At 44.3% G+C, this 13,788-nt stretch overlaps 1 protein-coding gene across 3 annotated transcripts in view; it reads left to right on the top strand.

The window, feature by feature from the left end:
- The first annotated feature begins 3,630 nt into the window (after window positions 1–3,630).
- DAPK1 (death associated protein kinase 1) overlaps window positions 3,631–13,788 on the top strand; it is a 102,423-nt gene continuing 92,265 nt past the window's right edge. For all 3 annotated transcript variants that reach the window (XM_074812137.1, XM_074812136.1, XM_074812138.1), the window contains exons 1-2: window positions 3,631–3,659; window positions 4,096–4,263. In XM_074812137.1, coding sequence (XP_074668238.1) covers window positions 4,202–4,263 — 62 coding nt within the window. In that variant the 5' untranslated portion in view covers window positions 3,631–3,659; window positions 4,096–4,201. The remainder of the gene's footprint in view (window positions 3,660–4,095; window positions 4,264–13,788) is intronic.

The raw sequence follows: 13,788 nt of genomic DNA, 5'->3' as shown, positions 1-13,788 counted from the left end.
AGTGATGCTGATCATTTTCTATGAACTTGACTTCTATGTCGCTTCCAAAACACAGGAATTAAATGATTTTTAGCAATTTTTAACAAAACAGCTTTTTGTTTATTGACTGAAATGCTAAGGAATGATTTTTCCATCCTGTAAAATTTACCCTGCACCACTTAGTTTAATTACAGTGCTAAAAGTATTGCCTTGTGAAGCCACAGATCCTGTCGCCTTTGTCAGGAGCTTCAGGCCTTTCTAAAAGGAATTGAAGGATTCGGTCTACTTTCTGAGGGATGTGAGCCTTAATCACAAAAGACATTGGCGTATCTGGAGGTCCTTTTGCAGGAAAAATGCTTTGGCTTTACCAAAACTGAGTGGCTCTGTGACACCGCTGGTCATTCTCCCATTCTGGTGTCATTCCTGGTGTCTCCGATGGATACGGAAGAGCTACTTTCAGGGGCACTAACTCGATTGCCTTGTGAGAGATTAAAACAGATATGAAAAACCTATGAATCAGCACAGAGAACATCACACATAACCCAAGAAATTGCTTTTATAGTCATGTCAAAAATAAATGTTGATCTCTTAAAAAAAAACTATACACAGAAGAAGTAATAGCCAGCCTAAGTAATTTATGTTCTTACATTATTAGGAGAGACATCTTACCTGTATGAGAGAAACAAATCAGACAGTGATCTTGAAAAGATTTAGCCTGAAACAATACCCTTAATATGGCTCCTCGTCTGTTAACTTCATGTAGAAAAGGCTGTGTAGATTCAGTAGCAAACTGGCTGAAGAGTGCTATAAATCATTTGATTTACAGAAATAACGTAGCTTTCCTTTCACTTAACACTGCTTGGGGATACAGATGATTTCTGCAAATTTGAATTCTTTGTAATATTGAAAAACAGAACACTTGTTTTTCTACATAGCAAAATATACATGAACCACCTGACATAGGACGCTGGAAGGCACAAATCACTCCTTTGAAAACACATTTGTTGTTATTAATCTTGGTCCTCTTTCACACTGAAATAATCTTACCAACATCAGTATCACTCCTTGATTTACACAGTGTAAGGAGTTAATCTCACTTTATTGTTTGTTACATTACAATAAACAAAAAATACACATTGGCTTGAAATCACAGAGCCATGAAATCATGGATATTTTGCTACCAAGTTTATTAGGGTTGGATTTTATCCAATGTGCTATTAAACCTGTAAGTGTAAACCACAATCACAATTGCTGGATTACATTTGACAGCAATTCTAAATTATTTTTCACATTTACTACATGTGCAATCCAATATCATTCTTATGGAAGTCGATGAGCATTTTGAAAGTATATAAACAGGGCTGGGTTTTCACCTAGATTAAGTGTTCCCAGATGGCAAGACGAGTGTCACCAGTAATAGGCAAGCCTTTTCAAAGTGGACCGCATCAAACGCAACCATCTGAGTATTTCTCAGAAGAAACCAGAATGGTGCTTCAGCTGGCAAATGTCTTCTTTCGTACCAGTGTATACCATGTCACGGACGTGCTGCTGTGGCTGCCTTCACTCGAGTGGAGCATGACTCCTCCTCCAGCACACAACATGGTGAGATGTGCTGTTGCTGCTGCCACAAGAGTATTCAAACACAACTCTCAGGTCCACTGTGGGGGCTGAACAACAAAATTCAGGCATCCCAGACAGGTAACAGAGCAAGATTTCCCCTTTCAGATGTAGTTATTAAATGAAAGGGAAAAGAGAAACTTTTTAAGGCATTTGTTTGTTGATCCTATGTATCTTGGTAATTATCTCAGTAACGGTGTATTGATTCCAATGCGGGCCTGCTCTTGAATCAATAGTGAAATTTCAGTTGCTTCAGTTAAAGCAGGGTGGGTCCTAAGTAAAATACTGAATTGCATGTTTGAGTAGCGCTTGCAATGCAAAATACATACAAGCTACAATGAATGTTACTCTTCTGTGAACTCAGAACCATCATAAAAAATCCCAAAACAAAGAAGTGAAAAACTTCTGAAGATCAAGCAACTGAGTGCTTCAGGCTTCACAGGTTGGATTCAGTGATTGTCCTCATTTCCAGCAAAGGAAATATCTCTAAAATCAAAATGAACTTTTAAGCCTGTATTCAGTGTTTGTCAAAAACCTTCAGCTGTGTTGAAAATATGACAGTGTACTGTGAGTCATGACTTTGAAAGCCTGTTAAATACGTAGAAGATGGGCTGAAGACAAGGCACAGCATCATACTCCTGTATGTCTGGCTATATATCAAATAGTGAGTGGCGCAGAGTTCTCAATGTATCTCAGTCAGAGGAGACACCACCATGCTGCCCGCTTTGAAGATGGCTTTATGTAACTTCACATCCAGTGATCCATTCAAACACCCTCCCTTCATTTTACAGATGACATCAGCAGAGGCACAAAAATTTCTGATGCTTGCCCAAGGTCATGCCGTGGCTCACTCAGAAAATTTCAGGGCTTCTGTACTTGTTGCCCCTGTACCTGAAGAAGGTCAGGCTCTCTTAAGTGCTAAATCAAGTGTAAAATTGTATGACTGCCCTGAAGTTTTTTTTCACCTTTGATGAGCAATTCTCTTTCTGAGAGATCTCAAGAGTTCAGATGGAAGTTGAAAGCTGTTCAGTTACGTGACATCATGTACTCACTCGAGGCTGAACACCACAGATGGGAGGAAAACAGAGCAACTAGGAAAAAAAGCTCCTCCAAAATGTGAGCAGTAGTCCAAGTTCCAAGTCGGCACGGGACCAATACACTACAGAAAACATCATGCGCTGGGAAAGCTGAACCTAAGCAGCAGCACACGCGAAGGTAGAAGATGTGTTTTAACAAACGCCAAACAGAAGGTGCAACACTCTGCAGAGACCATTTAATGTATTCTGTACCAAAAAAGCTCATTGTTGTTGCCTGGTGATAAAAGGAACCTGCAGACCGTACTTAAATGCTTACCTCGTGAGGTGCTCAAGAGCACGGCAGGTGCCGCGGCGGGCCCGCCTCGCGCGGGGCCGGGCCGTTCGCGGCCTCCCGCCCTCGCCGCTGCCGGCAGGGCCCCGGGGCGGTGCTGCCGCAGCGGGCGCGGCGCCTGGGGCGGATGCCGCCGCGGGGCGGCGAGGCCACGGCGCTCGGCGCTCCCGCGGGCGGGCAGGACGGTGCCCTCCGCGGTACCGCCCCGCGGGATCCGTTCTTCTGACAGAGCAGGATGCCAGCGGGGGCTGGGAGGCGGGCGGCGGCCGCCAGCCCCTCGGCTGCCGCCAGCCCCCTTCCCCCTGCCCGGGGCGGGGCGGGGCGGGGGGAGGCGCGGGCTGCCGGCGGGCGCGGCCGGCGGGAGCGCACACAATGGCGGCGCCGGGAGCCGCCCGCAAGCCCGCGCCGGGCGGGGGTGCGGGGAGGGGGCACGCAGCCGCGGGCTCCCCCCGCTGCCGGGCCGGGCCGGGCCGGGCCGGGGCGGGGCGCACCTGGCCGTGGCGCCCGGCGGCGGCGGCGGCAGCGGCGGGGCAGAGGTGGGCGGGCCGCGGCGAGGGGCGGGGGGAGCGGCTTCCCATTGGCCGGGCGGCGGAGCCCCGCGCGGCGGCGTCGCGCCGTGCCTGCGCGGCGGCCGGGAGCGGCCGCGGCAGCGCCGCCTCAGAGGTCGCGGAGTGGCCGGGGCGCCGCGGCGGCGGGTGAGCGAGGGAGCCGGCGGCCTGGCGGGGGCACCGGCCCGCGAGACCCTGCCCGGCGGCGGGGAGGGGACGCCCGTCCTCGCTCTCCCGTCCTCGCCCGGGGTCAGGTGCGGGGATGCCCGGGGGCTCCCGCCGCAGGCTCGGCGGCACGTCCCGGTTGACCGGGCAACGGAGCTACGGAGGAATGCGGCGGGCGGGCGGCTGGGCGCCGACGGCCGCCACGACGGCTGGGCGGCGGTGCGGCTGCCGGGGAAGGGGCGGGGGCGGGGGGTGCCGCTTTCTTCTCCCGCCGCTAGGGCAGGGGCAGCGGAGGCGCCCTCTGGCCCGCGGGTCTGGCCCTTCCTTCGCGGGCGGGGCGGGCGGGGGGCGGCCCCGGCGCTGGGAGGGACGCCGCCCGGCCGAGGGCAGGGGCGTTCACCTCCGCGCTCCTCCGCAGGGCGCGCAGCCGAACGCGAGCCGGCACCGGCAGCTCCGGGGCGCTGGTGATGAAGGCGCCGAGCAGGGGCTGAAGACGGCGAGACGGCGGCGGGGCGGCGGCGACCATGACGGTGTTCAGGCAGGAGAACCTGGAGGAGCATTACGAGACGGGCGAGGACCTCGGCAGGTGGGTGCGGGCGACGGCGGGTCTGGGCGGCGGGGGCCATGCCGCTGAGCGCGGCGGGGCAGGGGGCGAGGGCAGGCCCAGTTCCTGCCGCTTGGAATGTCCTCTCGCTGCCTTTCCACCCCTTCCCAGGTGCCCGAAGACGGGAAAGGGAGTTGGACTTCCAGCTACGGCGTGTTTGCTTTTTTAATGCGGGTCTGATGGGATCTGAGACTTGGGCAGTTCCTCGTTGGTACCTTCTCGGTTTGGTGCCCACCTGGGTGTCGTGAGGCGCGTACGTGAGGCTTGCTGCTGGTAGCCAGGCGGGTAGCTGGAAACGTGGGGGGTTTGTAGGACAGAAGCTTGTGTTGTGTTAATAGTGAAGGACGACGTACATATTGCGTGTTGGTTTTGCTTTAATAACACGGTTGAAGAAGCAAGAGAAACTCTGTTCTTGTATTTGATCAATAAATAGTACTGCGGTGAAGATCACTTTCTGGGCATCACGGTTGGAGCTGGAAGTCAGATCAGGGTATGTCAGCAGAGCGCTGCAAATGAAACGCTGCCTGCTTCAACCTTGGTTATGGAGTGCTGTGTAGTAATCGCCTCCGAGCTCAAGCTATTAGTCACGCCTTGTTTTTTCACTGCTTTTCGTGTTTTAAAACTGTTAGTTTAACATTGCATTGCGTTATGTGCGAGTTCATCTTCCCCCTTCTTTAAGCGGGAATCCGATGGCGTTTTAGCACACCAGTATGGCAGAATCTTTTTCTAGTGTTCTTCTCGGCGATTTCAAAGCTTAGGATCAGTGTTTAATTACCACAGGGTAGTGTATGTGGGGCAGATGATCCTGTGTCTGCTTGTCTGTACCTTTCCAGTGAACGATCACTGATAGGTAACGTTGCAAATAAGGTACTGGCATAGGCAGGAAAACAAAAATACAACACTACTTAAAAAAACCAAAAACAAAACACCAAAAAGCAAACAAAAAGCCCCCACGTTCTCAGAGGGTTCATTGGACTGTATTTAAAATAAACTTCACCTCATGTGCCAGCTTGTTGCCATGACTTGTACAGGTAGGTGATGAATGTATACTTCTATTTTCACATAGTGTTCTGGGTTGGCTTTTTCATATATCTAAAATGACGGGCTGTGTTGGACAGCGGAGTAGTATTAACTTACTAAGTATCTTGTTAGACACATTATCATGGTAAATCATAAGTCTAGGTTGTGTGGTCTAACTGTTTTGTTTGGACATGTAAAACTGATTTGATTTCCATTCTTTTTGGCAAGAACGCATAAAGTGTTTTGAAATCCAGGGTTAGGTTTCTGGACTCTTAAAAATAGAGCTATGTTTGTGCTTACGGACACTGATACATGATTTACTTTATAGAAGAAAATAAAGGCACAAATCTAGAAATTATCTAACATGTTTTCTTAAGGTTCTTCAGGGAGAAGACAACGTCAGCATGCTAGTTTAGAAAGCGTTAAGGTTTATGTAACATCTCTTGTTCTTATTTTAAAGAGTCAACACAGTGTTTGGTCCCCGATGCATATTTATGAAATAGAACAATTACCCTTAGGCCAATTACATAAGAAATGTTTAAATAAATGGGGATTTTCCCAAACAAACATGCTTCAGAAGTCACATGCTAGCTCTAGAACACAGCAGTGAAGACCAAGAGTTTCATTTTTACAGTACAGGGAAGTGCAAACACTGAATAATGTTAAATAGTAAAAAAGACCAAACAAATTGAGTTTTGCAAACTGGCACAATATTAGGCAATGGAGTTTAGTACAAAACTGGTATATTAACGTGATCCATTACAGACAAGGTATTACAATACTGAGGTTGGTTTTATTCATCTTAATGCTATATCAGCTTGGCCTGTAGTGCAAACCTATAATTTAAGAACTGAAAACGTTAGACTCTGTTCTAGTTTTTCATTGAAAAAAGTAAAGAAAATTAAGCATCTCATCGATTTTATTTACTTTTGTGAGAAGATACCAGTGGATGTGAATCATTGTGAAAATTTTGACGTGGATTTTGCTTTAAAAATGGAATGCAGTTATTTGAAAGGGCTAAAGCTTTCACTTAAGCATCACTTAAGAAGCTAGAATTATTCCACTTCTAAGTGTTACCGTAAAACCATAACAGTAAGCAAATGTCAGGATAGTTGTTGAATAGTTCAGTGGTGGTTTTAACTTCTTTTTAAACTTAAAACTTCTAGGGTTGCTTGAAATACTCCCTTGTAAATCCTTCATCACTTTCCATTCTTATTCTTCCTCTACCCCTTAGGTAGGTTTCTCACCGTTAACGTTTGCATATAAATATAGTTGCAAATGTCAACCCTGAGGCTCAAAGCAGTGAATTTGAAAGACACCTTTGACTTTAAAATTTCTTGTGTTCATTTGGGAACCCAAATGTGATTTAGTGTGTGAGCTAAGCAATGATGAAAGGTTCCGTATTGCAAAATCGACCTTTCCCGCCCCCCCCCCCCCCCCTTTCTTAAGAAAATTCCTTTATTTCATCTTACTTAGCTGCAGTCATGCAGCAAACAAGGTGAATAAATGAACAGATGAGTGTTTATTGACAGAGATGTATTTGAATGAATGGATCCTGAAGTTCCTAGGCCAACCTGCCTTTTGAGAAAGCTCAGCGAAGATGCAAATACTCAGAAATTTTAATAATCTTCACTGTTTTCCCTTGTAAATTATTTAGAGCAGTCTTTATTACCTCATAATACTTCTGACAGTAACAAGAATTAAAAAATCATTTGGATAAGAAAGTGATCTAAGAAAGGTGTCTTGAAGAAAGTAAATGGGTTGTGTAAATGAAATTTTTGATTGAAACTAATAAAGGAGGTTTAAATATTGCTTAACACGAAACCTAGAGTTGTTGGAAACGAGAAGGGATACTGGTGTGCCTGGGCTGCAAAAAAATGCACTTTTCTAGTTTTCTGGTGCCTTTTCACTGTGCCTTTGCAAAAAAAGTCATGCACAGTCCTCATTGTTTTGCCAAAATGTTTGAATATTATTCCATTCTTTGGTGTGTTTTGATTTATGCCTGGGGAGAATAAGAAAAAAGGAATTTGGGATTGTGGATACTGACAGGATCACCCTTATTTGTCTTGCCTGTATGTGATTTCTTCCAACACATTTGTGGCTGTTCCAGTTGGTTTATCTTAAGCTTTTGTACCAAAACAATTTTGTGAGACTTGTGGATCCAATCTTGTCTTTAGCACAGAACGTATGAGAAGATTGTGCTTGCTCTTGATCATTGTGTATGTTGCATTGCATACACTTTTTTCCCATCTTACAAATTTGAAGTGATAGATATTATTTGCGTTATTCAGATGCAAGCTGCCTACAAATATGCGAAGTAGTCATCCAACCATGATACTTCAAGGAGTGGTAGAGATTATCATGAAAGAGCCACAGATTTACTGAAGCTATTTTGTTAATTTTAATTCTGCCTGCACTTGCAGGCAGTGTGACCGTGCATTTTAAATACACTGGTGCAGTGCTTTTACTTCAGTCCGTCCAAAAGACAAGAATTCAAGTCATGGGTATTAAAAACCTCACCACAGTGAGCAGGCAAGTAAAAACCTTGAAACCAGGTCAAACTAATAGAAATGGGTTTTTCTACCCTTCTGTGACTGGCCTTACTTTGGAGTTGCTACATTACTCTGAGAAATGCGGCATTCCTTAAATAATGACAGGGAGAGGTACCCAAACAAATCTGTAATGTAGATACATACTGTGTCTGTGTGAAGTGATTTAGTTCCTGGTTTTACAAACAGCTCCCCCTTTTTTCACCCCCTAGTCCCCTGTTTGTTGGGTTTTTTTGCTTTAAACTTTCATGTGCTTCCTAAAAGAGATGTAGATGGTTGAAATAAAGTTTTGGAACTGAAGAATGGTATTTTCATTGTGCTATGATTTGCAATTTTTGGATTCTTTTTGATGCAAAAAGTAGGAAGAGCTATCTAACAGTTTTAAACTTCAAGCTTGTATAGGACCTGTTGGACTTGCTAGGGAAACACTTGCAACTTGTTCTTGAATAAAAGCTGTGATGAATCTCAGAAGTTTGGGAAACCAGTCTGTTTCTGCTTCATGGCTCACTAAGCAGAGATTCTAACAATAAAAATCTGCTATCTAAGGTATCTAATTGCTTTATCAGTTATGAGAGGAAAACTCATAGAATAACATGCTGAAGGTGCCAATAAGAGAGAGCAGGGAGTTGTGCAAATGTGTATTTACAATCCAAAAAACATTCTTTTACCTTTGAGTGTTGAGTGGAAAGAGGTTTGGTTTTGCTTTTGTTTGTTTTTTCAGGGATGCTGGAAACTGATTTCTGTAGTAAGCAGGGAGTATGTAGACAGAACATATATATATGTGTGCATGTATGTATTTTTGGTTATTCACATATCAGTTTTCAGAAACACTGCTTTTTAGAACTGCAAAGCCTGTCCACCATCTATCCACATATCATTACTGTAACTATACTGCAGTCCTGTGTTGGGAGGAAGGTAAAAAATACCAAACAAAAAATACTTGGATGGCATCTAGAATTTGACCTTCATGGCTCTTTTCAGGCTTGACAACCTAAACTAATCTTGGTAACTAGCCAGTGTATTAAAATTGTGTGAGTATTGTCAAGTTCCATTGTGAGATGTATAGGATGTGAAATTCCTTTCAGGTGATACTTCTTTCAAATTCAAAACCCATGCTGAACGTCTTTAATAATGTTATAGTGTAACATTTTTTTTCCAATGAATTATCAGATTAGGAAGTCATTTGGGAGGGGGAGGAGCAATATGGAAGATGGTCCTGTAAGACTAGAAGTATTGCATGCAGGTATCAAATTTTTAACTGTGATATATTGAAATTTCCAGTTTCTGTTTTCTTGGATTTTCTTGTTGTAACCTCATCTCCATTGCTGCATTAAAAAGCATGTGTTAACCTTTCTTATTGTACAGAGGTAAAATGGTTAAGTACTAAAGATGCAGAAGGTACAAACGTCTGTGGTACCGTTTCCTGTGTTACTTGTACAGGCACAACGATAAATACTGCAAGTGTAGAATTCACTGCTTCTATAACTACATGTACACAAATTCCAGTAGAACATGATAATTAATTACACTGAGTGGACTATGAGTTTTTCAGGTACATGGGAAAGAACCTTGAAAATGTTGGCCACAAAGCTGCTGGAAACCTGGTTGGTTGGTTGGTGTCTTTGTGTGGTGGTTTGCTTGTCTTAAGGGTTAAAAATTGTGAAATTTGGATTACAGCAAAGAACCCTTTCTGTGCTGTTGTGAACAGTGTAAATGTTGTATCAGCCTTGTCAGCTTTCAGAGGAGAAGTTGGTTATTCCATGCTTGTCTCCAAGGCCTGGCCCTGGTGGTTGTGCGAGTACTGAAAAAGGTGGTCTCTTAACCGGAAAGTGCGGTGGAAGGAATTATTCTTCTGCATCTCAAGTCACTTTACCTCCCAGCCATGCCTCGAAATGCCTCCTTTTCGCAAACACATAACCTGAGCGCTGCGGATTGCACAAGCTGCAAGAGACTGTCACCATACAATGCTACTGGTGACAATTACTGCCTTACAAAATGTGCTGAGAGATCTGCTGTATGAAAAGCACAAGAGATGAAGATGCTTTTTGGGTGTAATTGCTCAGCCCTGCTTGGTTTATTTCTCACTCTGGGGGAGAATAATGCCTGCTTTGTAGGTCTTTTAAAACTAAGTGTAATTAAAACTAGAGCTTGCTGATTGTTCTGTGCCTGCAGTTTAAATGCACAAATCTTTGTAAATCTAAACTCATCAGGAAGCAGATAAAAATGCTCGTCTTGGATTTCTGTTCTAGCCATGCTCAGTAAGGCATGATCAGTACCGGAGCTAGTATGTTAGGGGTGTGCTGAAACTTTCATTCTGTCTTTCCAAGCTTTGCTTTTTTGCCCTTCTGGGTTTGTGAGAGTTTTTTGGTTTTTTTCCTCCCCTTTATCTCCAGATGTTCGGTATGCCACTTCCTCTGCTGAAGCTGTGCGAACTGAACAGAAATTGGCCCCTTTAGCTTAGGAAGAGAGAGGCTGAGGCCGTGTTTTCATGAGAGCTGTGTGCCAAGCTCAGTCCATGCTGTCGGTGGCTGAAAGGAGTGGTATTGTTTTCCTCTGCTGTGTGTTTCTGGGTGGGGTTTTTTTGATGCAGCAGTGCTGTCAAGGAGGGGAAAAACCCACCTTATATCTAATTTATGGCAGCAGTGCACACTCAGATCAGCTGAAAACACTGTGAAATCTCAGTCTGTGTGGAGTTGTGATTGCCTCCATAAATCTACCTCAAGTTAAATATGTAGGAGGGACAGAGATGGAGAGTCACTTTAGTACAAAGGCAGAAGAACGTGAACTGACAACAAGGAAGTTAAACTGGAAATTATGAGAACAATGGATGGTATAGTGATTCTGGAGGAACTGTGATGTTTGTTGCAGTTGGTCAGAGGTATTCAAAGGTGTATCAGTTCTTGGAGGAAATTGCATGTTTCCTGTGAGACCCTCAGCTGGCATTAGTGGCCAGGTGTCCTTCTGTTTTTAACCCGTTTGGTTAGCAAACCTCTGCTACAGCTACAATGTTGGTACAATTTTATATTCTGAAGAAAAGGTTCCAGTTGAAGCAGCACTTCAGTAGCTTTGGTTTCCTGGATGGTAGTGGCTTGCATAGGATCTCTGTCTCAAATAAGACTGTTGTTTCTCAAACTGTATTTTGACCCCATTGCAGGAAGATAGGTGACACAAAGGAGGATTGTCCAATGAACCAGGAAAGTGTTTATCGACTTACCATGCGGTGTAGTAGATCCTGCTTAACCATCATTAGATCACAGCTGAGCTAGGTAGAAGCTGAGAGAAGTGTGAAAGCCTAAAGATATTCAAGCCTAAAGTGTTTCATTGCATGCCTTCATTATGCAGTGAATTTTGGAGTAACATAAATGGTGTGAAATTTAGTAGACAGGGTACAAAAGGCCTGTGCCAAGGAGTCTAATATAGGTAATTGTGAGAAACGCTCAGTTGCCAATTATCAACGGTTCAGACAGGATGCGGTGTGAAGCACTCTTTATTACGTTCTTTGCAAGACCAGGCGCCCCCATCAAGTGGACGCACCTAACAGCCATCATGCAATGGTTTATATCCCTTTCTCCCAACAGCGAGTTCCCTCCCCTGATTCCTCACTGGCTGAGTATTACAGGGTGTACAGACTTCCCGAACCACCTACCGATACACCCCTTCATGTATGTGTTCATACATCGCATGTACATGGAAATGAACCTTGGCTTTCTCCAGGGCGGAGAAGTTGATATGCATGAGCTCATCACACAAGCGTACTAAGAACGAAAAGTTCGAAATTCAGGTTCCCCAAGTCTTTTGTACCTGCATCCATCTAAAGCCAGTTCCAAGTACTGGGTCATCACAGTTGACAAAAAGACCACTTACCTTCTAGCCCTAGGCCAGGGATTTCAATGGTTGTGAATTGCTCTTGTTGATTGCTTTGGTGAATCGCTCCTGCTCTTCCCATCAGGCTTATTATGTGAAAACAACATTCTTTCCCTTACAGTAATGTTATTAAACTCTGAGGTATCATCACCTAGGGGGTGATACAGAATGAGTGAAGCTTACGTGTTTTGGTCAGTTGTTGGGTGACATTCTTATTGGTTTTGGTGCTGTTATGGAATGGGCTAACACCAGAAGTGAATTATAGAGCCAGGTATCTCCCCATATTCTTGTGCAGTGCCCTGCTACGTCATGATACTCGCAGCTCTTGTCCTTCCATTTCAAAGAGATTGCTACTCTTCTGTTCTAAAGTGAAGAAGAGACGTTAAGATGGTGAAGCTGTGGGAAGAAGCTTCTTAAGAGAGAAGACTTAAGACTTTGGTACATTTAGCCTTGCACCACAAAGCTTGGAGCAGTATGATTTTTAAATGCATTGAAAGAATGAAAATGCTTGGGGAAGCAAACTTTAGAAACTAGATTTGCATTTACGGTGTTTATAGATGAATCTGCAAGCTAGAAATTGAAAGGCTGCTTGCCTACAGGAGAGTGAGCTTTGGGACTTGTCCTTGAAATGAAGCCAATGTGAACAGGGAACCTTGTATCAAGATTGAGCTTGTAAAATTAAAGGAAAGGATTGCATGATACTGTACTGGGGAAGAAGGAAGCTGATAAAGATACTGTCATTGTGGGTATCTTAGATCAGTTTAACTCTCTCTTTCAAAGTTTCCAGACATACTGTAGACCTTGAGGATGTTGTTCTTTTGTACTAAAGGTGTTATATTTGTAGTATGTTATGGTTTGGTGGATTTTATTGGTTGTGGCACACACTGACGTTGGGGAGAATGTCTTCTAACAGGTGCTTTTTACCCAAGTCCAGAATAGTTCACATGGTTTAGGATTGTTGTAAAACACCACACTGAGTAATCTACATGATGGTCTGCAACCTTATTCTCTTGGTTTGATATTTTATTTCCTTCCCCTTATTCCCTCCTGGTTATGCAAGCAAATGTGACAGACAGTTTCTGCTTCAAGAGGCAATACTATTGAGGAGGAAGTATCATTGCATGACTGCCCAGACAATGTGTGTGCATTGACCACCAGCATCAGGGACCTTGCAGTGCGATGGAGTACCACTCTTTACCTAGAGCAAGTTTTCCCTGGTGTTGTCTGCCTGCAGGTGCAAGACTTTATTAGGAAGCTTAGATGGTATTGCCTGTACTTAACCTAAGGAAAAATATCTCTTACCAGGTGGTAAGAGATAGGGGACATATCCAAAGCTTGGAAGAGTTCACAGTCAGTGTGAATGATAACTGTGCGTACAACCTGATTTAAAGGTATAGTTCTGAGTCTTTGCTGAACTATGCAGAGGAGTGAGCCTTTGGGAAGGAAAAAATTTGCTTTGGGCAGTAGTATTCTGTCTGTGCACTTCTTAAACAGGATGCTAAGTTATCCTGTTAACTGAACTGGTGTACTGGAAATACTTGATTTCCACTGTAGCTTTACTTGCGAACAATTAATACTGTTTCTAAGTCTTCACAAGTTCCTTGAGGAGCCCTACTTTCTGTCTGGTATGTAAATTGGCTCCTGGGCTCTTGTCCCTTTCTTCCATTTTCTCTCAAGTATCTGTAAGTAGTCACTGTAAGACTTGAGGTACTAGGGTGAGTGTGCCTGTAGAAGTGTTCACTTAAGAGTACCTGCTCATATGCCATGGGAACTGATAGATAGCAGAGGGACATTTTCCCCAGGTCACATAGTCTGTTGAAGCTGTGGTGGTTTTAAGTTGTTACTCTTAAGGGACAGAGAAGGGGTGTTCGTTTGCTGTACTCTTTGGTGATTTTTAACTGTCTTGTGATTATAGAGAAGCAGTATGGGGCCTCTTATCTATTCTCTCTCTGTTTTCTGAAATTTTTAGTCTTGACTATTGCAGGGTTGTCTTCAGCTTAAGTGGATTGTACTTTATCGCTGAGATGGTCTTTTGTAATCCTGTATTTCTGAATGAGACTAAAAAAGCCAATGC

Source organism: Strix aluco, chromosome Z (assembly GCF_031877795.1).
Source record: "Strix aluco isolate bStrAlu1 chromosome Z, bStrAlu1.hap1, whole genome shotgun sequence".
In the NCBI taxonomy this organism is placed as follows: domain Eukaryota; kingdom Metazoa; phylum Chordata; class Aves; order Strigiformes; family Strigidae; genus Strix; species Strix aluco.
This window is presented reverse-complemented; position numbering and strand designations above follow the sequence as displayed.